The sequence below is a fragment of the Mesoplodon densirostris genome, chromosome 11, assembly GCF_025265405.1.
Source record: "Mesoplodon densirostris isolate mMesDen1 chromosome 11, mMesDen1 primary haplotype, whole genome shotgun sequence".
Classification (NCBI taxonomy): domain Eukaryota; kingdom Metazoa; phylum Chordata; class Mammalia; order Artiodactyla; family Ziphiidae; genus Mesoplodon; species Mesoplodon densirostris.
Window position 1 is genome coordinate 46,444,298 of NC_082671.1, and position 23,118 is coordinate 46,467,415.

At 56.4% G+C, this 23,118-nt stretch overlaps 4 protein-coding genes and 1 long non-coding RNA gene across 9 annotated transcripts in view; 2 read left to right on the forward strand and 3 right to left on the reverse strand.

The window, feature by feature from the left end:
- LOC132499439 (homeobox protein Hox-C6) overlaps nucleotides 1-23,118 on the reverse strand; it is a 64,348-nt gene that overhangs the window by 39,767 nt on the left and 1,463 nt on the right. Inside the window, exon 1 of one of the 4 annotated variants that reach the window (XM_060114089.1) lies at nucleotides 19,929-19,994. The exons of 2 other annotated variants lie outside the window; for them this stretch is intronic. The gene's annotated coding sequence lies outside the window, so the exon portion shown is untranslated. Of the gene's footprint in view, nucleotides 1-19,928; nucleotides 19,995-23,118 lie in introns of those variants that run through there. One more of the 4 variants, XM_060114097.1, reaches the window with a different exon arrangement.
- HOXC8 (homeobox C8) lies at nucleotides 1,910-5,604 on the reverse strand. Its single transcript, XM_060114099.1, has 2 exons — nucleotides 5,007-5,604; nucleotides 1,910-3,614 (listed from the first exon to the last, which is right to left on the reverse strand). The coding sequence occupies exons 1-2, from the start codon at nucleotides 5,440-5,442 to the stop codon at nucleotides 3,322-3,324; spliced, it is 729 nt and encodes a 242-aa protein (XP_059970082.1). The 5' UTR covers nucleotides 5,443-5,604; the 3' UTR covers nucleotides 1,910-3,321.
- On the forward strand, nucleotides 5,636-9,643 carry LOC132499442 (uncharacterized). Of its 2 annotated transcripts, XR_009533851.1 has the most exons (5): nucleotides 5,636-5,693; nucleotides 6,157-6,217; nucleotides 8,259-8,340; nucleotides 8,432-8,530; nucleotides 8,934-9,643. It is a non-coding gene; the product is annotated as an uncharacterized LOC132499442 (long non-coding RNA). The 2 variants fall into 2 exon arrangements; XR_009533850.1 differs by having other exon boundaries at nucleotides 8,259-8,530.
- Nucleotides 11,887-16,675, reverse strand: HOXC9 (homeobox C9). The gene is made up of 2 exons (XM_060114098.1): nucleotides 14,195-16,675; nucleotides 11,887-12,432 (listed from the first exon to the last, which is right to left on the reverse strand). Exons 1-2 carry the CDS (start codon nucleotides 14,730-14,732, stop codon nucleotides 12,188-12,190), a joined length of 783 nt encoding a protein of 260 aa, XP_059970081.1. The 5' UTR covers nucleotides 14,733-16,675; the 3' UTR covers nucleotides 11,887-12,187.
- On the forward strand, nucleotides 16,991-21,122 carry LOC132499438 (uncharacterized). Its single transcript, XM_060114086.1, has 2 exons — nucleotides 16,991-17,538; nucleotides 19,038-21,122. Exon 2 carries the CDS (start codon nucleotides 19,708-19,710, stop codon nucleotides 20,698-20,700), a length of 993 nt encoding a protein of 330 aa, XP_059970069.1. The 5' UTR covers nucleotides 16,991-17,538; nucleotides 19,038-19,707; the 3' UTR covers nucleotides 20,701-21,122.

Here is a 23,118-nt window from a genome sequence, read left to right on the forward strand (position 1 = left end):
CATTTGGGAGGACGGGTTTCTAAAGAGAGTGCAACCCGCTTGCAATTAACTTCCCCCATAAAACGGGTTTTGCCTCCTTTTCTCTCCAAACGAGAAAACAGAGGCGGTGGGCACCAGGGTTGGGGGGTCGGGTGCTGCAAGAGGGGGCGGCTGGAGCTCTCTTGGTCTGGCCCAACCGATGCTTCGCATCTCAAGCGATGCCGGGTGCCAGACGCACCCAGCCCTCCGACACCGGGCTTGGGGCCACCGGCACTGCGCGGCCGGGGTTGAATGGGACATTGGGTGTGGGGCAAATTCGGCGAGGTTCTTCAAAGCCACTGAGTGTAGGGTCAACCCACTCGGCTACCGGGCCAGCGATTTGTATTAATAGCAATCAGAAGTCCACATTTAAAAATGAAACGGCCCTCGCCAGCCCTCGGAGTCTGGACGCCTGTGGGAAGGCCTGAGGTCGGAGCGAAATGCTCTCTTTTCAGGCCTCCCCGGCGGGTTGCCGGTGTTTCCCGCAGCAGACGGGGTTACCTGGATACCCCGCGCCTGGCAGCAGGGACCCCAGGTTCCGAAACATTTCCCCCAGAGCTGCTCAAAGCTGTTCCCGGCTGCCTGCTGCCTGCGCTCCCAATCGGCAGCCTCGCTGGGGCCGCAGGAGTCCCCCATTAATGACGCCTGATCCAATCCTGTGTTCAGGACCACTTTGAGTGGGGGCCAGGCACCCAGATGCGGGTGAAATTACACAAAACTAGAGTCGACCTGGGCCTAAGTCTGGGAAAATCATTGACCAGGGAACAGAGACAGAGAGAGACAGAGAGAGGGATCTGGCCTCAAAAATATTTCAGTCTTTGGGGGTCTGGTTTTTAAGACCAGAAGATCCCTTCCCCTCCCCTCTCCCCTTCTCATGACTGAATCAGATGACTTGTATCTCTGGAATTTGGTATTATTTGACCAGGATCTTACTGGCATAAACAGATTTCTCTGTCTAGGACCCTCCAGGGAGGAGTGAGAGACACCTTGCCCCCCTGAGTCCCTTAGCCTTTAACCCTTTATTTTGGGGAATGAGGAGTCCAATGAAGACTGTCCTTACCCTGCTGTGGCTGGGGTGGGGGACTATACACTCAGCAGCACCCCACAACCCAGGCCAATTGACCCACATTATAAGGGCAGGGCAGGCTGCCCAACTGCCAAGGTGAAGCCAGCAGTGGGCTTGAAACAGCCAGAACAGAGGTTGGAGTAAATGCAAGCCGCCTAGGTGACAGCGACGGCTCTGTGCTGGCCACATTCGCAGCTCAGACTGTGGGAGCATATGCTGTTGGCATGCCAGTCCACTCACCTTCTCCTGCTCTCCTCTCCCCTGGGCTTAAGCTTCCTACCCCCCACACTCAGGCTTCTTCCAGCCAAGCCCTCCAGACTGCCTTGAGCCTCACATCCTTCCCACCCTGTTCATGGTCTAGTGCTGGGTGCTGAGTACCAAGGGTTGGCCATGAGGGGCATGTGGAGATCAGAAAGTACCCCACTGCCTCATCCTCATCCTCAGCCCCAGCCCCTGGAAGAAAAAGGCCTAGTTGCCGGAGGGGCACAGGGGCAGAGTTTTGGTCTGGGCCCAGCCCAGGACGAGGAAGAAGAAGAGGGATAAGTGGGGAGAATATGCTTTCTTCCCATTGGGATCCTGGCATCCAGAAACCCACTTTGTTTGGAGCCAAGGTTCTCCCAAGAGCATCTTCCTCCTCCTCCTCTTCTTCACCTCCCCCCTTTCACCTGCCCTCCCAGTCCAGCCTGTTCCTCTCCACGTGAGTGCTCCCAACCCCAAGTCAAATCAGTGGAGGAAACCTTTACCAGAGTGTTGAAAAAGAAGCATAAGGCGGGGAGGGGGTAGAGAAGGGGGGTGCCGGGGAACAAACAAGTCAGTCATTGCAGCTTCAACTATTTTTCTCCTCTTTTTTTTAATTATGACTCACGTATACAATACAAAGTACTTGGACCAGAAACAGGGCTGCTGGGACACAAAATCTACATTCATAGCTGGACATAAAGACAAATGACGAAAAATTATTATTATAGATATATTTTAACGTTTTTTTTTCTCTCGAGCACATTGCATAAACAGAGAATTCAAGACAGAGTTAACTATACATTCAGTGCAATTTAGTTCTACTCTACTGGGGTTAGAAGCACAATAAAAGCGCACAGGACCGGCGGGCTAGGCAGTCTCAGTTGTTGGGTTTTTCTTATTGAAATAAGCAGCAACAAACGACAACAAAACTGCATTACAAATACTCTCAAAGCGGGATTTCTTCCTATAGGTAGTGATAAAGTACGTTGGAGGTTTCTTTCTTTTTTTTATTTTAATTTTTTTCTCTTTTTTTCTCCCATATTAGGATTTTTAAAAATTTCTCTCTTTTATTTTGTTCAAGGTTATTGCAGGTTCCCTTTAGGTAGTATGTTAAAGATTTATTATCACTATTATTATTAGTAGTAGTAGTATTAGTATTATTTTCATGATTATGGTGATTTCTGAGCGCTCACCAATGCAGCTCAGAGGAAGCTGGGCCCAACAACAGAAATTAGACAGGAAAGGGGAGGAAGGCATGGGCCCGAGTGACCATGGGATGGCTAGGTAGGATCTTAGCGGGTGGCTGCAGGCTCCTATCTACCCGTGGAAAGGGAGGGGGAGGGGGAGACCCCCATCTGCTTCAGGTTTCCATCAGGTTCCTAGAGAAAGTCAAGGGAGTCTTTCTAAGCGGGGAGCCCCAGGGAGGAGGAGGGGATATTCCTCGTTATCATTTAAATAGTGTCTTTGAACATCTTCCCTTTCTTTTCCTTCCTTCCTTCAATCTTCTGTCCTTTGGGGGGAAAAAAAAAGTCAATCTAATACACTAATCCTAGCTTGAAAACAAAGCCGCCACGAGTCTTCTTCTGCAGTTTGAGGGGGTTCCCCTCTAAAATAAATACCAGAGAAGCAGGGAGGTGGCAGGGTGGCAAGACGGGGCCGGGAGAAAGGGCAAAGACGCCAGGTCTCAGACCTTAAAATCCAGGCAGGACTAAGAAGTGGGGGGGGACGGACAAGTGTGTGTGTTGGGGCAACGACTGAGACAGAGAACTTTTCGCTGTGTCTCGGTCTCCCCCCTCCAGTCCCCAAACAAATAAAGATCCGGGTAAGTCCAAAGGTAATAAAACCCGAGCTGCAAGTATCTGACAGGTAGTTGGGGTTTTGAGTGTCATTCTATTCTCTATAAAAGCAAATGACAGTCGTAAACTTCTCAATTTATCCGCTACCATAAAACAAAACTTCAAGGGAGTTGCTAAAGGGGGGGGTCCTCTCTTTTTTGCTCAGTCCTTGTTTTCTTCCTTTTCCTCCTCTTCTTTCTCCTCTTCCTCATTTCCTTCTTCCTCCACCTTCTCCTCGTCTCGGGCTCCCGGCAGTTTATCCTTGTTGTTCTCCTTTTTCCACTTCATCCTTCGGTTCTGGAACCAGATCTTCACTTGTCTCTCAGTCAGTCCCAGGGCGTGAGAGACTTCAATCCGGCGCTTTCGTGTCAAATAAGGATTAAAGAGAAACTCCTTTTCTAGTTCCAAGGTCTGATACCGGCTGTAAGTTTGCCTTCCGCTGCGCCGCCCCGGAGCTGGACAGAACAGAAGCCCAGTCTGGTTATGTTTGGGTGGGGGCCTGGCTTTCCCCTGTCACTCTTCCTCCCCTGAAGTCCCCCCTGTGGTCTGCCCAGTTCCCCTCCCTCCTCCAGAAAAGGCAAGAGTGGAAATCAGGCAAGGGCAGGAAAGTTTGGGGGTTTGTTTTGGTTTGGCTTCACCTTGGGAGGTGGGGGGGCAGGGACTGGGGTCTGTCTGGAAAGTAGGGGCTGGCAGAGAGGCCAGGGGGGCACTGTAGAGTCTCCCCAGGCCTGCAGTCCCAGAAAACTGGCCCTTGCAGCTTTGTTCACAAGTGCAGAGGGGCATTGGGTGAGCAGGGCTGGGGACAGAGTCTGTTTCCAAAAGGAAGGCATAAGGGCTGGGGGTGAAGAAGTGGGGCTCTGTTCACTGCCCTTCCTCGGATCTCTCTGCCTAATGCTTTTCCAGAAGAAAAATAATTGATCTCCTGGAATGTGTCACTGCTTGGCCTGATTGCTAACTGGAGACCAGCAAATAAATCACGGGCCATCCCCACTGGAACTTGTCGCCTTCTCGCGTCCCCTTTTACTTCGAAACTGGGCTCTGAGGGGCCACCCTTGGAGGGGCTCATGACCTGAGCTGCCCTGAGGGTCTCAGGGAGACCCTGCAAGCCTTTGATTGGGGATAGCTTGGCGAGGGTCCCCCAGACCTCAGAGCTCTCTAATCTGCATGGCCTCCAATCCTTTCCGGGACTCTTTTTTCTTCTCCCTGGCTCTCTCTCTCTTCTCTCCAACTGAGGGAAGTAAAGCAAAGTTGGGGTAGTGGCCCTAAGGTTAGCTCTCTGAGAGGAGGTGGTGGGTGCCCCAGACAGGCAGAGCACCTGTCCTTGGGGTCCCGCCACCCTCTGATCCAGCTAGGGAAGGGAAGCAGGGGTCTCCCTTCACCCCAAGACAGCCTGGCCACTGTCCTGGACTGAGGCTGTCTGCCTTATGGAGAAACTGGCTTGCTCCAAAGGCTGATAACCTCAGGGTCCCCGGCCCCTTCCCAGCCACCTCCCCAACTTTGACTAGAGATGGTGAGAGGGAGAGACAGAGAGGGGTGGAGGGGAGAGAGAGACAGACAGACAGACTGACTGACTGACAGAACTGAAGAAAACGTTCTTTTTAACCCTTTGCACCCAGACACCACCTTTTCCCCCACCTTCACCCCAACCCCCCAAATCTCCCAGGCGAGCTCCGTGCCCCACCCCCAGCTGAACCTCCCAACCTCCAGAAACCCACTCACGCCCGGGGGTGGGGCCCGAGAGAGCCCCAAGCCAGGAGGTAAAGCGAGGGCAGACATAAAGGAGGCAAGGGGCGGGGGAAGACCCCGGAGCGCGGGAGACCAAGGGGGAAAGAGAAAAGGCTTCTCACCGTGGGGTCTCATCCATGGAAACATGAGGCTGGGAGACGAGTTTTGATTTAAGTGGCCTTGTCCTTCGCTACTGTTAGTGTTGGCGGAGGATTTACAGTCGGGATATTGCACCACGCTCGCCTCTTGCTGAGCCCCATAAAGGGACTGTCTGGGGAGCGCCTCGTAGCCATAGAATTTGGAGGCGTCTCCGTGGCAGCTCAGCGAGCACGGGTTCTGCTGGTAGCCCGAGTTGGAGATGCCCGAGGTGCCGTGGTGGAAGAAGTCTTGGACGTGGTGCGAGGCGTGCTGGAAGCCGGGCGCCGAGCCGCCGGGCCCGTACACCAGCGCATGGCTCCGGCCCACGCTCTGCGGGAAGCGGCAGTCGTAATAGGCCGGCTCCAGGGACTCGCCGCCTTTGTACTTGGAGAACAGGGGGTTGACGAAGTAGGAGCTCATGCTGGGCACATGAAAACCCGCCGCCCTCTCCCCTCTGGCTCCCGACTCCCCCGCCCGGGACCCCGAAACTGCCCTCCCCCCGGGAGCGATCCCCAGGCCGGCCGGCTCCCCGGGGCGGCGGGCCGGGCTGGGCAGGTGGGGGGCGCCTGGGTGCCGGCGGGGCGGCGCAGCTCCCGGGCTGGGCGCGGGCGGCGGCGGGCGAGCGGGCGGCGGCGGCGGCGGCGGCGGCGGCGCGGCTCTCTTCACTGTCGGTAGGTAGAGCTCGCGCTCTCGCACTTAGCTCTTTCCTTTAACAGCCCAGGCGAATTCCTCAATTCCTCAGACTCCCGGCGGTGGCGGCGCTTACACGCGATTCGCGTTCATCAATCCACGACATGAAGACAGGCGAGAGGGAGAGAGGGAGAGAGGGAGAGAGAGAGAGGGAGAGAGGGAGAGAGAGAGAGGGAGAGAGGGAGAGAGAGAGAGGGAGAGAGGGAGAGAGAGAGAGAGAGAGAGAGAGAGAGAAGAAAGGGAGGGATGGCGGGAGGGTGGTAGAGGGGTTCAGGGCTGGGGGGGGACCTGGAAGAAGGGCAGGGGAGGAAGGGGGAGGGATGGGGGTGTGGTATGTCGGGGGGGTGGTGAGCCAGCCCTAGCTAATGACTAGGGCCAGCTTTTCCAAGGTGCGCATTCAGATTTGAAGGTGCCTCTCCCCCCTTCTCTTTTCCTTCCTCTCAGAGAGAGACAGAGAGAGAGAGAGATACCTGAGCCAGCAGGTCAACTCAGGTTACCTCAACAGGTATAAGACCCCCGAGGGGTTGAATGCCAACAAGAAACAGTTGCTCCCCTAACCCCCAAAGATGGGCTCCCCAGGGGGGTCCTTAAGTCTGGGGACTCTGAGGAGGAACAAGCACAAGCGCATCATATCCCCAAACACTTCAGGCATCAGAACCCTCCATGGCTCTTGCCCCTCCCCAGGGTGGGAAGCTGTCCTGTCTTCCTTAGATCCTTAAGATTTTCTTGCCTGCCTGCCTGCTGTGGGTAGTGGAGAGGGCCAGAGGCAGGGGGCACTCCATATACCCAGTCAGGGCTGCACTGACCCTTCAGACACCAGCTCCTGCCTGAGGCAGGAAGCCCCGGCAATAGCCACGAGCTTGCTGGAGAGCAAAGCTGCCGGTGGGGACAGAGAAGGAGAGGGCAGCTGGTGGGTCCCTGGCTTCTGGCTGGGCTGATCCAGGAGGTTTCTTCTTAGGAGACCCCTTGTATCTGGGTTGGAGGAGACTAAAAGCAGGCCTCTTAGCTGTCCCCACATACCCTAACCCCATAGGAAATGCCAGTTTGGCTAGGAGGGGCCCCCTGGCTTCACCACACCCCCCCTACACTTCCCCAGGCAGGCTGCCCAGGTCAGGATGTGGATGGGAACTGTCAACAGACACTCTTTAAATATTTACCCACACTTTCTCTGGGGGGCTTCCCCCATCCCCAAGACTGGGTAAATTCAAGTTAATTCTAATGGATAAAGGAACCTTATTCCATCAGCACCCTTTCCTGGACATAAACATGTACAATTATGTGGACTTAACCCAGACAGAGAAAAGGGAGAAAGTCAGAGAGCTGTGGATATGTGTGCTGTGTGCAGGTGAATGAAGAAGAGCAATAAGAATGATTTTTCCGGTCCTCCCCCTCCACAGTGTGTGAGGTTGTCATACACAGGGCAACGCGGGGCCATACTCGGGACCCACACATATTGTATGTGCTACCTTCCATTCTGAAAAACATCAAATGCATGCTCACTCAGCTATCACGCATGCCATGCCGGGAAGCACCCCTGTCACCTCACAGACACTGTGCACACACATGCACATCTAGGCACATATGAAAATAAGACCTGATAAACACACATGCATCTTTAGCTCTTTGCATTATGAAAAAAAATTGCTACCTATTTTCCTTCCACATCCTGGGGTTTCAGGGTTGGATGAGGAAGGAGGCGGTTAGAAAACCAGATCTTTTTCTTCCCCATCCAGAGCCCAGCTTTGGGGATGGAGGAAGAAATGAAAGTGCAGGGGAGGATGGTGTAGAGAGAATGAGCTTCCCCCTTTTGTATCTAAATAATTGCTTAGGAAATGGCCACTGTCAGCCAAATTCCCAAAGGAGAGTCACCGGTGCCCCAGCAAGAGACGCTTCCAGGATCCCCTGAATTTGGAAGAACCTACCCCCATCTGACTTAGGGACCGCCCAAACTCTGTGACACCCAGAACTCTGGCCCTGGAGCAGCAGGAGGGGGGAGGGTCAGCGGAGGGCCGTGCCAGGGCTGCAGGCCTCCCCAGGGTCCATGGCAGTAGAGGGCATGACAGAGGTCTCCTCCACTACCAGAGCACGCTGCAGGCTTGGTTCTGGCCCTGCCTTTTCTGAGCCTGTTCTGTGGCTACTGAGCTGAACGAGACAGACTCTGGGCTCCCAGCTTCTAGGTCACTGGGGACCGTCATAAATACTTTCTCTTCCCCCCCCCCCCCCGGGAAAGAGGAGGCTGGGCAGGCCAGATCCGCTCTGGGGCCTGCGCCTTATCTTTTAGGGGCTGGGGGGATATCTCGACACTTTATGGTCCAGCGAAAACCCTGCCACAGAACTAGTCTTCCGGGCCTTTGTGTCCTGGAATGTGACTGTCCCGAGTGTGCTGCCAGCACCGTCTGCTCCGAGAGCCCACCAGTCCCGAAATCCCTGGTTGGACTTGGTTTCCCCTTTCGGGGTGGAGGGGGGGCGTCCCTCGCCTTTTCTTTCTTTCGTTCATTTGATTGTTTTTTTCTTTTACGCGTATCTGGTTGATTTCTCTCCGGGAGCCTGGATATAAAGGAACCGCAAGCAGCCATCCTTGCTGGGGCGTCTCTGTCCCTCGCCCCGAGGCCTCCACCGCCCTCTTAGGTACCACGGATTTATGGTCGTTTGTCCGGGTCATTCTGCCTTTTCGTGTTAATTACGCGCTGCCTGCTTCGTGCTTATCTCCTCCGCAAAGCGATTATTTTCGGCGCCCGCCCTCCTGAGATTCCCGAGTCTGCTGCCAGAGCGAGGGCCCATCTCCCGCCGCCACTCTCGATTTATTTACACCTCACAGGTGAGAGGATTGATTTGCTCAGAGCCAGAGGGGCCGGGCTGGGCCGGGGCGCCGGGCCTTCTTGTCGCTGCTCCTCGGGGCTGGGCCTCAAACGTCAGTGCGGCCAGGCCGGCCGGGGGCACCGCCGCCGCCTCTAACATTGAGCAACAGCGCCACCTCGCGTCCACTTGCTCCAATGCAGTCCGGCCGGGAAAAAGCCAACAGCTAGAGCAAGCAGGTCCCCAGGCTTGACCCAAAGGTGGGAGGTGGGAGGAAGGAGTTTCCAAATGGGTGCGCGTGAGAGGGGTCCCCGGAAGGGATTTCCCTCCGGACCGCTTCTCTTTTGTTTTCTAAATTCTCGAAATAAACCTTGTCAAAGGTTTCACACTATTTTCTTTCTGTCACCCTCCCTTCCCGCATTAAGAGACACTGTGAAAAGGAACTGCCGCGATTTCCCCCGCGTTCAGGCGCATTTCTGGCCTCGGAACACCTCCGCGCACGCAGATGCACGCCCCGAAGCTCCCGCGACCGCCTGCCCGCGGCGCGCACCCTAAACTCCTCGCTCCTCTTACCCTGCCGCTGGCTCCGCACCGTCTATTCCGCTGCCGCCTGCAGGACTTTGGGGTGGGATTCTGACTTCTCCCGGCTCTTTGCCCCATGGTTTGTAGCCCATCCCTCTCTCTCACGCGCGCGCTCTCTCCACCTCTCCCTCCCAGCCAGTGAGGTCCTGTTCTCCGTGGACCATAGACAAAACATTCCTATAATCCGATTTCAAAGGAAAGAGTGTCCACCTTATTTAAACCATAAAACAATTAAGCCCAGACGTCTAGCCAGCTCCGCGCTGCTGTTTTGTTCGGCCCCATTCAGAATCCAGCGCAGGGAGACAAACAGCGCCATAAAAGAGGCATTTCGGGGCCGCGGAAATGTACCTATCCTCTGCCTTCCCAAGTGGAACAACCTTTAGGGTTTTGTGATTCTGACAAAGGAGCAGAGGAGAGGTGGGAGGAGAAGATCAGGGCAGGGGGGCGTTTGCAAGCCCCTCTTTCCTCCCCAGCTTTCGTTTCTTTCCCCAGATGTGTGTTGTGTTGTGGTGGTTTGAGTTCACAAATGACAATAAATAAAACTAGAATCCAATCCTGACCTGCAGGCTGGAGGCCGAGCTGGTACTGAACAGTGGGCTGGACCGGGTGGGCCTGCTCTGGATCCCACGCTCTGCTCGGGGCCCTCCTTCCTGCCCGGAGCAAGGCCGGCTCAGGCGGGCCGCAGGAAGCAGGCCGCGCTGACGGACGGACGAGAGGAGGCGACAGGGCCTTGGAGCAGGGGAGGGGTGGAGGCCCGGAAACGCCGCCGAGCTAGGGCCGGAGAGAAGCCTGAGTCCCGGCGGTCAGGACCGAGGGAGACGGGTGCCTTGTCCTCCGCCCGGTGCGGAACTGAGGCCAGGGTCCCAGAACAGCAAAATGGCCCAAGGGAGGAGCGAGGAAGGGAGAAAAGAGAGAAAACTACAGGCAAAGCACCTTACAAAAGGACCGAGAAAACAATCGCTTCTGGAATTGGGGAGGTCTCTTAAGCGGGGAAGACGAGAGGAAATATCAAAACAAAATGTTCACCTCTTCCCACCTTCCTCCAGCTCCCGAAATTGGAGTATTTAGTAGAAGCAGGGAGTAGGAGATTCAAATGATGGGGAAGGGGCTGGTCCCTACAAGTGCCTCACCAGTCCTGTAAGGTGATGCCATGGAGGAAGCTGCACAGGGACTGGGGTCCCCAATTGTTTTCTCCTACGGTGGTATTCCCCAAGTATTCAAAGCAACATTCTGCACCCTCGCCAGAATGGGCAGCCCGAGATATTAAAGGGCTATATTTCAAGCAGTCTGAGTTTAATAGCTTCCAGATTGGGGGATTTCCGAGAATGGGGGCGCCGGGCCGAGTCATACCCGGCAGCTTGAGTCTGCTTCTGATTAGCAGATGAAAACTGCCGGTTCTGGGGAAGGCGCTCTGGGGTGCTATGCAGCCAACCAGCCCCATTGGGCTGTTACACACACATCCCCACATCCTTGCCCCTTGGGTCCCACAGCCACCAGAGAACACCCCATTCCTGGCTAATCCCTGACCAGCTTCCTTGGGCCCTAGCTGCGCCATCTCCCAGAAATGGTGCAGCCGCTCAGCATGACCCCGGCACCCCCAGATCAACATTCAAAATAAGCACCAGAGAGAGAGATTGATTAGAAAAGAGAGAACCAGGAGGTGGAGGAGAGAGAGAGAGAGGAGCTGAGAATACATTGAGAAGTAGAAACTAAATCTAATTCTGATTCTGGTTTTGCTATCTTTCTCCTTCCTCCCTCTCTCCCTTCCTTCTCTTTCTTTCCCTCTTTTTCTCTTTCCTCCCTCCCTTCCTCCCTCCCTTGCCCCCCACTTCCTTCTTTCCTTCCTTCCTCCTTTTCTTCCCTCCCTACCCTCTCTCTGCATCTTCCTTCTTTCACTCTCAATGCCCAGTGCCTGTCCGGCTCCCTAAGGCCTGCTGGGCCTTCTTCCTCACCATTCACCACACACCCTCCCTAGCACTGCCCCCCCCCACAAGCCACCCCTCAAAGCACCGATGCAGCCGGGCAAGAATCCAGCCTGGGCCCTCACCCAGCACCCAACTTTCATCTTTACCTATCTCTTCCCTCCGATCTCATGTACTCATAAATTATTACAATTAATTACAGCCAGGGAAAGCCATTCATGGTGTGCCCCCACCCCCAGGGACTCCCATCGAGCTACCAGGAGACTCACAGGCAGCCAGCCTGGGCAGGCACAAGCTGGACCCGGGCCTCGGCAGCCTCCACTGCACCCTGGGAGCCCTCAGCCCCATCGCACCCTGCCTGGAGAAGCGGCGGGGACTTGCCCTTCCGAAGCAGAGGGAGCCCCTTGCCTGGCTCCCGCCTCCCCCAAAGGATCTAAGCACTTGCTTCCTCCACGCCAGAAGCCTGGGAGCCACAGGGAGGAGAAATAACGAGAACTGGATACGGTTGGGTTTCTGGTTTTTTAAGTGACTTCGATATATTAACACAGAGCTGTTCTACCATAACAAACAGAAGCACGTTACAGGACGGACTCTGGGGATGAGGAGACACTGCTATGTACACGCCAGAGGCGCTGGCCTGAGCCGCCGGACCCAGCCTGCGGCATGGTCCCCGGCCCTCGCCCCTCAGCTTCTGGGCTGGGAAGCATTCTTGTGTATATGTGTGTGTCTTTTTTTTTTTTTTTTTGTACAAAATCTGCACGCAGAGCACCCCAGGCCTGGGGAAGGATGGCCCAGACCAAATACAACACAGGAGAAAAAAAATAGAAATAGAGCGATTCAAGTACTGGCTTCTCTGAAGAAAGGAGAAAAAAAATCACATTTGTGTGTGTCATTTATTTCAGTTGCGCTGGGAGAAGAGAACGCGCTTTCTCTCCCGGCCTCCTCCTCCTTGCTGGGTAGAACTAACTAAAACACCAATTTCTCAACACTGAACCCTCCCAAATCGCAAGAGTTTTCCTTCTCCCCTTCCCTTTTTTTCTTTTTAAGCGGACTGGCTTTTCTCTATCTTGCTCTTTCCTTTTCTTTTTCGTGCTGTTTCCCGCCTGGGTTGGGGTATTCTTGTGGGTTTTTTGTTTTTCCCTTGGCTGTGCCAGGGCAGCAGGCTGGGGCAGGGTTTAGGATTGCTCCTTGTCGGTTTTTTCTTTATTCATCTTTTTCATCTTCATCCTCCGGTTCTGAAACCAGATTTTGACCTGCCGCTCGGTGAGGTTGAGAACCCGGGCCACCTCGTACCGACGGTCCCTGGTTAAATACATATTGAAGAGAAACTCCTTCTCCAGTTCCAGCGTCTGATACTTGGTGTAGGGGCAGCGCTTCTTCCTTGTGGAGCGGGCGTGAATCCAGTTGGCCACGGGGTTGCCTGGAGGGCCAAACACAGGCAGGGGTCAGTGGAGCCCCTTTCCAGTCCAGGATGCCTGCCACCCCACCCCCAGCCTCAGCCAGGCTCCCCAAACCCAATAATTGAACCTGAATTTGGGCACGTTTTGCTTGAGGAATTTCCCCTTACTCCTTTTGCGTTCTCCCCCCTCCTCATCTTCCCCCTCCTCGGTTTCCAGCACCTAAAACGATAGGAAATCGAAGCTATCAAAGCCTCTACAGTCTGGTCCTCAGCTTCAAGAGTAGTAATTTGAGAATATCCCCATAAAAAGTCCAAATTCCCAACCGTTTCATAGGCCCATAAACGCTTCTCTCTCTTGTTTTTTATTTTTATAGCGAGGTCTCTCTCCTCCCCACTTCCCTCCTCCTCTGCCCCCTCCCATCCTCCCAGCCCACGACCAAGTCCTGAAATTTCAGCAGTTCTGCTTCCTGACCCTGAGAGTCCCCAAGCCCCTCACTACCCTCTCCAGCGCCCCATCTCCGCGCTCTCAGAATTCAACCCTGCTGAGGCGAATTCTCAGAGTGATGCTGGGATGGCAAAAGCCTTTCTCCTCTCCCCAGGGAGCTGCTGGCCTTGGGGACAGGCTCCCCTATATCTTAGCTTCCCTGTTTGGCTCCCAGTGCCCCCTCCTCCTGCCAGCCCCAGGACAGGCTCTGCAGGAGCGAAGCCTCCAATTTCAGGTTTATGGGAGTAGCTGAGGGCAAGGAGGGAAGCCTTCAGAGGGGTATAATTAGGCCCTGGCCCCTTATGGGGCTGCAGGAAAGGAGTTCCTGCAACCCCCTCCTGGGACTCCCCCAGACACTTCCTCACACCCAGGGGCTGCACCCCTTCCCCTGCTGTTTCCCCTTCTTTCCTCTTTCTCTGGACCTGCAGCCCTCACCTGTCCCCCCACCCCACCTCACCCCACCTCACCCCGCCTCACCTACCCCTGCCTTTCTTTGCAACACTCAGATGGCTCCTGTTTCCCTGATTGGCGCGCGTGTGTGTGTGTGTGTGTGTGTGTGTGTGCGCGTGTTGTGTGTACAATTCTCTAATCTGGGGAGATACCGCTTCCCGCTCCCCACTCCTCATCCCTGACCCACATTCCCACCCCTCTCTCCTGCAGACGCTCAGAAGAGGGCTCTCAAGTTTAAGGAGACTGGGACCCCATTTCTCTCCCCCAACTCTGGAAGTCCTGATCTCTCCAAGTTCCCACGCTGGGAGAGCCCCCAGACCCCTCACCCAGTGTTCCTGGGGGAGAAGCCCATGGACCCTCTGTTTTATGAATCTCTAGTGGGGTGAGGACCCCTACACTGCCTGGGAGGTAGGGGGTGGCTTTTCTCCTTGGGGTTATTTCCTCTCTGCCCCCAGTGTCCTCCCCATCTCTCCCCCATCCCACCCCAAACCATAAAATGAACCTTGCCCCCACCCCATCCCCTGGCCCTGTCTGCATTTCTTCGAAAGTAGCGACTGAGCCAAAAAGCCTGGGCTGGGGGTGTGCGGGCGGGGGTCTCATCAAAGCCAGCTCCTGGGAGAGGAGCCCCCCTCAGCCTTCTCCGAACCTGGCTCCCTGGGCCCCCTTCTCAGACCTTCCTGCCCCTGAAAGCTCCCCAAGGTAATTCGCTTTTATTGAGTCCTCACCCTTTCGCCCTCGCCCCTCTCCCGCGCTCCCTGCGCCGCTCCGAGGGGCTGTAATCCGGCTCCCCCCGCCCGGCCTCCCTTCCCCTCCCGCGCGGGTTGTAAAGGAAAATTGCTCCCAACTTACTGGGGTCCAGGTCGGCCTTCTCCTCTTTGTGCTTGCTGCCGGCGAGGGCGTCCGCCTCGGGCGAGGGCAGGGTCTGCGGGGCGCGGTCGCGCAGTTCCCCGGGCGAGCCGTACATGTAGTCCGGGTAGCTGCGGCCGTCGCCCGGGCCGCAGTCGGCGCGGCGCCCGGGATAGGCGTCCGGCTTGAGGGCGTAGTGACGACCCCCGGCCGGGAAGCTGGGGAAGGAGACGGCGCCGGACAGCGGCTCGAGCCAAGTCCGCATGTAGCGCGTGTCGGCGCCGAGGTGGGGCTGGGGGCCGTACGGGTGGTAGACCACGGACGACTGCGAGGGCACGGGCGCCCACGACGTGCTGAACACGGCCGGCTTGGGCGCGAAGCTACAGGACGGAAAATCGCTACAGTCCGGCACCAAACCGCTGGGTCTGGCGGCGGCGGGGTGAGCCCCCGTGGCCGGAAACCTGGACGCTAGGAGGTCTTCATTGTCGTGAGAGATGAGCGAGTCCACGTAATAGTTACTGATGGGCCCCGTCGCCGACATCGTAACAGGGTTTTACATACATAAGATTATTGTATGAACTGTATATGTACTTTTTATCTGCTCACAGAACAATCAAGGCAGGTAATTATTTTTCCAGCCTTTTCCCCGCAGCTCATTGGCTCCCCGGCCCCCACGTGATCGTATTTACCCAAAAATACGGCGCGGATCAATGCGCAGGGGCTTTTTTTCCTGGCTTTTTTTTTTTTTTTTTTTTAACCTTCTCCCACCCTCTTCTCTCTGCTGATCCCCGCGACCTGCGTTTTCCTGGGGGTTCACAACTCTGGACCCAAGGACCCGGCCACCCCCTCAGGACAACTCGCATCTCAGCAGAGAAGCCCCTGGCTCGTGTCCACCCCTAAGCAGATGGCCTCCGCCCCCACCCCCGGGAGGATTTCTTGATGGGGTGCAAGTGCCACTCCCCGAAGCCAGGGTTTCCGGACCCCCGCGGCCGAGCTGGGCGCGGGAGCCCCGCAGGGGCGGAGAGGCCGGCCGAGGTAGGTGGAGGAACTATTTCTTGACGTAATCCGTCTCTGTCGGCCCCGACGCTCCCGCAGTCTCTGCGCGAGCCGAGATCAGCGATTGTCAGTTCCGAACGTGGCTTTTAAAAATACGTTTTTAAACAGTGTGTATGTATGTATTTCTTTCAGGAGCAGCAGCAGCGAGGGAGGGAGAGTGGGAGGGGACTGGGGAAGCTGGGGTGGAGGGAGGGAAGGAGGGGAAGGGGAGCGTCCTTCTGCCAGTGGCCAACTCAGCCCCCCAAATTTGGGACAGGGGAAGCTTGGGGAAGGTGGTCCGCGGGTGGGAGGGGTAGGACCTCGGGACCTCGTACACCTTTGTCACCAGAAGTTCTCTCTTGGCTTTGGCACAGCTACGCAAACGCCTTTATTTTAAATTTATTGTATCTATTTATCTTTCTTTGCCAGCCTGAAAAAGTGGAGGAGAGACCTAAACAACTTCAGTGAGTTGTCCCCATCCCGTCTTCCTGCTCGCCCTCCTTTGCCCCCAACTCCACCTCTGAGACATCCTGCCCTCCCCCGCCCCCCAAAAAGAAGTCACTCCAGGGCTCTGTCTGCAGAGAGCCAGGGTGAGAGCGGGCAAGGCGAGAGAGCGACCTCGGTCGTGGGCAAGTAGCTTGTTTTTACGTCCTTCAATAAAAATTTTATGAGGATCATTTGATTGTTCATAAATGTGTCTTTCATTAAATAAAATTGTAGGCTGTTTTTGGAACGGGAAAAAAGCTACAGAGGAATGGGAGAAAGCAATTTCTTTGGAGTCAGACACAGGAATTCTGGAGGGGTAGTGTGATTGTAGGGAAGATCATACAACTTGGATTCCTCCCCCCAATAAGTTGGTCGCTACCCTCCTTGAATCTGGGGTTCATTGCCCAGCCCTCTGCTTTCCATCACACTGTCCCATGGTGGTTTAGCAAAAGTGGGCTTTAGGCAAGCAGGAAATTATCAGTGTGGGTGCAAGAGAGGGGGCAGGGAAGTTGGCTGGGGGCGGGGGAGAAGAGCAGGTGATGTCCCCAGAGACAGATATACCCTAGGCAGGGCAGAGTGAGTTTGAAGGAGGGGTACAATTTCAGGGTCAGCAGGAAAGAGTCCAGTTTGCGCTAGGGGAGTGAGGCAGGAGCTGAGGCTAAGACACAGGCTCTGAGGCAGCAGGGAAGGATGAGTTTTCCCAGATCCGAGATGCCTGCTCTTCTTTCCCCACTTGTCCCCAGGAAGGGACCAAATGCCAGGGGTGGGGGGCAGAGGCTGCTTCCCCCCCACACACCGCACATCTCTGTAGACGTGTCTCCTCTGGGGAGGAGAAGGGCTAGAGAGAGGTGTCCCAGAGAGTGTAATATGTGTGTTTGGGGTGGGGGGAAGTTGAAGGGGAAGGATAGATCTGCAGCTCGAAGCACTGACCCCAGCCTGCCAGGCCCCCTCCCCAGTCCCTACCTCCCCCCGCCACCACCCCGGTTATGTCCTTTTCGGTCTAGCAGGGCTGGGATTTCGACGCATGGGGGGCGCGTGACGTGAGAAGTACCCGGCTGGGGAGAGACGACCCGGGACCTCAGCCTCTTTACCCTCGGCTCTGATTATGTTCTCCTGCCCCGGACTGGACTGGTCTGGGAAATCCAAATTACACCAAGAAACAGCATACCTCTTTGGCCTTGATGGAGTCGGGGGTTAGCTGTCAATCAAAAATTCTCCCTCACTAGTTCAAGGAAAAGACAGGAGATTCCCATTCCCCTGCCGAGGCTTCCTCCAAATCCCCAGCGCCATCAGCACCTCCCCCAGCCCAGGCGGCTGGGGACCCTGCCTGGCTCTTGGGTGACTGCTGGCAATGCTGAGCAGAGCTGTGTAGCCTTCAGAGGGCCTGGGGCCAGACTGCGACCAAGGGGACATCAGAGAACAGAGCCTGAGACAGACTGAGCCCGAGACAGCCTGAGACAACAAGACTGAAGCACGGCGCCAGGCCCATAGAGAGGAAGGGAGGAAGGAAGGAGAGAAGGAAAAAAGAAAACGGATTAGGATAAAAGAAAGAAAGAGGGGAGAATTACAGAAAAGAGGGGAGGCAGGATGAAAAGAGGGAGAGAGCAGGGAAAGGAAGGCGTGCAGAGAGCGAGCCGGAGGAAGGGCGGTGACAGGAAGGCAGGACGGGGTAGGGCGCGGGCTGGCCGAGCAGCCGTGGCATTGTGCAGCCCGCTGGCTGGCCGGGCCTTTGCCGCAGGACCAGCTCCGGGCGCGGCGGCCACTTCTGTCTGGACACAAAGGAAGAAGAGGCCTTCTCTCCTGCCTCTCCCGGGCGACCTGCTGAGGTGGGTACACCAGGCCTCTGGGATATAGAACCCTATCTCGGCCCAGGCAGCTGGGAGCTGAGCCACGGACTCATCAAGGAGCAAAGAAGACATGAGGAAGGAGAAGGTTTCACACCCGCTCCTTCTTTGCGTCTTCGCCAGGGAACAGAGCCCATCTGTCCCAAGCTCAGCCTTCTTAGAAGAAAGATGCCCCTACAGCCCCTCTCCTGTGGGCCTCTACTTTTTGGGAGAGACCCCAGACATACTGGCTGTAAACAGATGACCCTTTCTCTGCTACCCACTTCAGTCACCGCCTTCTTTTCAACTCTTGAGCAGCCTGCCCACCCTGCCTGCCCACCCAGCAGAAGCAACAGCAGTGGGGCAGCCTGGATCACCAGGCCCACGCACTCTGCTGCCGTCAAATTCCCTGTCAAACTGAGGGGAGAATGTCGCCTTCATTTCGGAGAGTGAACTCAGACCCTCCTCACTCAGGCACAGACACAGCTGTGGATCAGGAAGCAGGCCTCGCCCACAGCCCCCTCCCCACCAATGCCCCATTTTGCCTAGGGCTTGCTGAGAGAGGCAGCCAGGAGGAGGGGGGCTGGAAGAGGCTGGGAGTCCCTGAGTTCACCAGGCCACCAGGCCGAGGTCCCTCGGGTTCCACAACTGCATATGGGTAGTACCCCCCTTCTCTGCATTGGGAGATGGGGTGGCAGGTCAGGGCTCTGAAGCAGACCTTCAGGCTCCCCCCAAATCCACGCTTGTAGGTGTCGGGGCACAAAGGATGTGGGAGCACCAGGCAGGAGGGGTTTGTCTTCCCAGGTTCAGTTACGCCTGCTGAATCTCCCGCCCGGTTCCCAGCCTCCCTCTCACCCATACCACTCCCTTCAATTTTCCTCATTACCGATGGGGAACCCAAGGGACTGGAGGCCACTGGGAGTCCCTGTTGGGGACAGGCGGGGGGGACCCCAGCTTTAGCTAGCAGCTGTGCATCCACTCTAGTTCTTAGAGCTCTCTTCTGACCCCAAAAGACGGCACTGGGCACAGGAGAGGCCCCTCAGGGGGAGGAGCACCCTTACTGCATCACCTCAGACCTGGACAGCTGGGACCACAATCAAGCTAGCACCACCATGGGAAGGACAGACAGACAGAAAGACAGGCAGGTTAGACTCATCCCCTCCCTTTGCCCTGCACCTCCCTTTTAGTGATTTAAATTCCCTCCGGTTCAATCCACACCGCCAAGTTCGGATTAAATTTAAAACAGGCTTTTCCCGGTCCCCTAGCGGGTCATCCCCGAGCCCAAAGGCAGGGCGCCCGCTCTCGGCTCGTCAGCGCGGAGGAGGCTGTGTGTACTCCATTTGCTTTCATTTTCCTTCTCCCCCTGAAATGGGCTCAGTTCACCTCTCCGATGCCCTCTCCTCCTCCCCGCCCCCTCCTTGGGTCCCCTCTACTTTCCCCCCTTTTCTCTCCTGATCCCTCTTTGTTGGGAAAAACACACCCACACACACAACTCCTCTTAGCTCAGGCCTGCGCTGGAAGCAGAAACTGAATTCTCCTGGCCTGCGGCGAGGAGACCAGCGTCCTGCACCCACCCCAGGTGGGTACCCGGGATCCCTACACACTAGGAGTCCAGCCGCTAAACCCAGCAGGAGTGAAACCCCCAGGGGCTGTGAACGTGGCCCTCTCAACGCCACGGCCTACATTCCCACCGGCCCCCTGCCCAGCCGCCCCACAGCAAACGGGGCTATTTCCAGCTCCCCCAGTCCGGTCCGGTTTCCCCGCCTGGGGAGTGGCTGGAGGCGGAGCGGCCCCAGAGCTAGGGGTGCTCTGCGCTCGGAGCCCCCGTGGCCTTGGGCGCCTGGTTACCCGATCTTTGTGTGATGTGTGTGTCGCAAGGAAATTTGCAGTGACTTTGGAGCCCAGACTGAGGAAGCCGAGGTGGCGAAAGGAGAGACAATAAGGGTCCGAAGTACAATTAAGGGGCCAGAGCCGCTAGTCTCTCCCCCACCTTCCCTGCCAGACTAGGAGCTGTCTGGCCTCAAACCTCAGGGCAAGCCGCGAACCTGGAGCCGGAAACTCAGCCCATGGTGGAGGGAACCAGAGGATCCGGCAGCCAGAAAGCAGGAGGAAAGCTCCCTCCAACTTGGGCGCGCACCAAGCAGCTCCGCTGAGTTGCAGAGAATCCAGTGAATGAACGTGTACATTCCGACGAATTTGCCCGATTTTTTCCAGCCTTTGGAAGGACAGCCTAGGGTTTGGGACGTCTCAGACGGACGGACAGACAGGCAGGCAGGCAAACCGCATCTCCGGAGGCAGACAGACTCACAACATGAGTGTGAGCCTGAAATCGAATACAGGTTCAACATTCCCCAGGCCTCTGTGCCAGGCCGGGTGAGCGCCGATCTCCCTACCTTCTCTCCCCTCCAGGGCGTTGGGCAGAGACCCGGAAGACTCGGTCCCTCTGGCTTGGTCCAATCCCGCCTCGGGAAGCGCCTTCGTTACCTGCTCCTCGGCTCCCCACGGCCACAGATGCAGGGAAGCCGCCTCCGCCGGGGGAGGGAAGCCCCGGCCACCGCAGCCGCCGCTGCCCGCCCTCCTTCCCTCCCTCCCTCTTCCTCGCCCTCCCTCCCTCTCTCCCTCCCTCGCGCGCTGCCGCTCGCGGGGCCCTCCCGCGGGCAACCTGTTCTGGACCAAATCCAGGTAGCTCCGAAAGAGACAAAAAAGAAAGGACCTCTTACGTGGAAAAGAAAGAAAGAAAGACCTTTAACTGCATTTATTTTTCACGCTCTGACCCTTGATGGGCCTCAGTTCAGACGTCCTGGGCCCGGCCCTGCAGCTGCACAAGTGTTCGGGGCCTGCCGCCTCGCCCACGCTGGCCGCCGCGCCCCGCGCGCTGCACACTCTGGGCCGCCGCCCCCGCAGCCCAAACACCAAACAGACCTCAAGGTCCTTACAACAGACTCAACCTCCGGTCGCCCGCCTCGCCGCTGGCCTCTGCCCAGGAGCCCGCTCCGCTCGGTCTGCGGCCAAAGTCCACACACAATCCACCTTGTTCGCGCTCTCGCGCCCGGCCGGACACCCTTCCTAGCCAAGGCGCGCACTGGCCACCCTCGGGCCGCGGCCTTGCCCGGGGCTGCAAACCTCCTCCCCTGCACGGGACCCGCACAAAGCCCGGTGTCCTGACGCTCCCACCTGCAGCCCCCTGTCCTTGGCCCCGCTGCCCTTCACCTGTTCCCCAAAAGGGCTGCATCTCCGAGCGAGCCGAGGCAGGCCGGTGGGCCCGGGCGGAGGGTGCTGGGGAGCCGAGGTCCCAGGGAGGCCACAGCGGCTCGGCCGGCTAAGCCGGAGCCCCCGCAGGCGGGCGAGAGATCTCAGAGACCAAGGCTCTCCTTGGCGAGCTCTTGCCTTTTCCTCCTTCTCCTGCAAGTCTTAAACACACGCCGAGAGTTCAGCTCTATAAATCCTGCTCCTCTTTCCCATATCATAATTAAAAAAAAACAGTAGGGGAGGTTTTAACTTTTATTGCGATTTCTGGAGTTGGGCTGCGGAGCATATATTAAGTTTACGCTTATGCACTCTCGGCGGGGAGGGTTCTTTAAGAAATAAAAATCCATCTTAATATCCGCAGACGAGAGATAATTTTTTCCCTCCTCTTCAGGCTGTTTCTTTTGAAAACTCCCTTCCAGCGAAGCGAATAAATAATCGCCTTGCCTTAGCCATGATCCACGGCCCCAGGGCCCCTTGGTGGATCTGGCCACCAGACTGGCCCTCACCTTGGCCCTGTGAGAATGTACCCCATTCCCCAGGCCCATAGCTCTGTGGCCATCCACCCCATAAGCCCACCAGCTCTGAAACAGATATTGGGGCAGAGAGACCCAAAGCACAGGAGTCATTCACTGGTGAATTTCGGCCCATCAGGGATGCTGTCTCCAAGCCAGGCACTCCTGATCACCCAGCCCCTGCCTGCGACTCCCTTCAGTCCAGCTGGCCCCGGGCTTCTGACAGCCTGAAAACTCAGAGACTGCTAGGGGCTCCCAAACTGGGGAAGCCCTTGCCTGCCTCGTACCAGCTGGCCTTCCTCTCTGAAAACCTCCCCATTTCCCCGGGAGCCATAGGGCGATTTGAGCACTTCCTTCCAAGGGAAGAGATTTTTTTCCCCTACCAAGGGCTGGGGGACAGACAGAAAGACAGACTGACAATTTCAGCTGGGGAGAAGGAAGGCCCTATTCCCATTTTCTCCTCTAGACTCCATGGGGTCTCTTTGTACACGAGAGAGAGAAAGATACACGAGTGTGCACAAAAATATAAACAGGGGATCTGAGAGAGCCTGGAAGAGACAGAGATATAGAAACAGAGAACCATGCTCATCCAAGGTTACATATAAGCCCCCAGCAGACAACTGCATGAATACAGAACTCCATGTATATGTTGTGTTCCGGGGACATGATTTTGTTCCCTTGTCTGAAAGTTTATAATGTTTTAACAATCATAATAATTCCAAAGTAAGAGAACCAAGAACCTGGCTTTCTCTTTCCCAGTCTCTCTGGGAACGGGGGTGTATCTCCCCATTCTCCCTGGTCCTCCCCAGTTTTCGCCGCAGGCAGAGAAACCTCGCTGGAGAGCCCTCTCTAGTAACCAGGACCAGAATTGAGCAACCAGAGGGGCCAAGGAGGGGAAGAAGCTTTGCAAAGTTGCACACTGCTTGGATTCTTCCTAACCCAGACCCTCCCCTCCTCCCCCTGGCATCAGCCAACAACCTCCCCAGCAATATGGTAATGGTGGGCGCTGGCAGCCTCCATTCACCCAGACATTTCCACACAGCGCAAAGACAAGCAGCTGCCTGACAGGCACAGACACAACACACCAAGGCCTACGGGCAACAGACAGCTAGAAAGAGACCAGAGCCAGATTCTTGCCCTGATGTTTCCCAGTAGGGTAGGTGTGGGGGGTTTCTACTTGGACTGGATGGCTTTCCTCCAGCCTACTAACACCCTAAATATGCCCTTCTCCCGGCGACGGAGATATAAAAGGGGAAGGCGAGGTGGCTGAGCTGCTGCTCAGAGTTCCCCAACTCTTAGGACCCCAGGCACCCCACTTTTCTAAGGAGAAGCTCCAGCCCCAGCCGACTGGAGGCAGATTTTTTTCCTTGGAGGTGGAAGGTAGGAGAAGCTAACTCTTCCAGAGACTCCTTTCTCTTTCTGTGGCCTTCTCTCTCCTAATCATCCTGCCCCACCCTGCTACCCAACTGAGCTGGCCCGCCAGGCCACCTCTTACTCAAATTCCTGAATTTTCTTGGAATTGGTTAGACCTTCTTTGTCTGTCTCCATCAGCTGGGCCCAGGAAACAATAGCTGCAGGAAAAACTCCTCTCCCTCAATCATGGGGATGGGGACAGGCTGAGGAGTGGGCAGGATAAAGTGGGGTTCTCCAGACTTGTGGTGTAGCCCCACTCACAGCTAGCCCGCCTCAGCCTGTACCCACTTTGCCTTATCTAGGAGGGGGGCTGGGGGCAGTCCCACTGGGGAGGGTAGGAGCAGGATAGGTGGGTTGGGGCCCTCGACGATAACCGACTGATGTAACTCAGGCAGTTTCTTGTTGCCGA

Bases quoted from the DNA above. Each gene is read 5' to 3' on its own strand.
- HOXC9 (XM_060114098.1), bottom strand. From the start codon at position 14,732: ATGTCGGCGACGGGGCCCATCAGTAACTATTACGTGGACTCGCTCATC. The intron at 12,433-14,194 runs GTAAGTTGGGAG...TTGGCCCTCCAG, and splicing joins GAAGGCCGACCTGGACCCCA to GCAACCCCGTGGCCAACTGG.
- HOXC8 (XM_060114099.1), bottom strand. From the start codon at position 5,442: ATGAGCTCCTACTTCGTCAACCCCCTGTTCTCCAAGTACAAAGGCGGC. The intron at 3,615-5,006 runs GTGAGAAGCCTT...TGTTCTGTCCAG, and splicing joins TCCATGGATGAGACCCCACG to CTCCGGGGCGGCGCAGCGGA.
- LOC132499438 (XM_060114086.1), top strand. From the start codon at position 19,708: ATGAACGTGTACATTCCGACGAATTTGCCCGATTTTTTCCAGCCTTTG.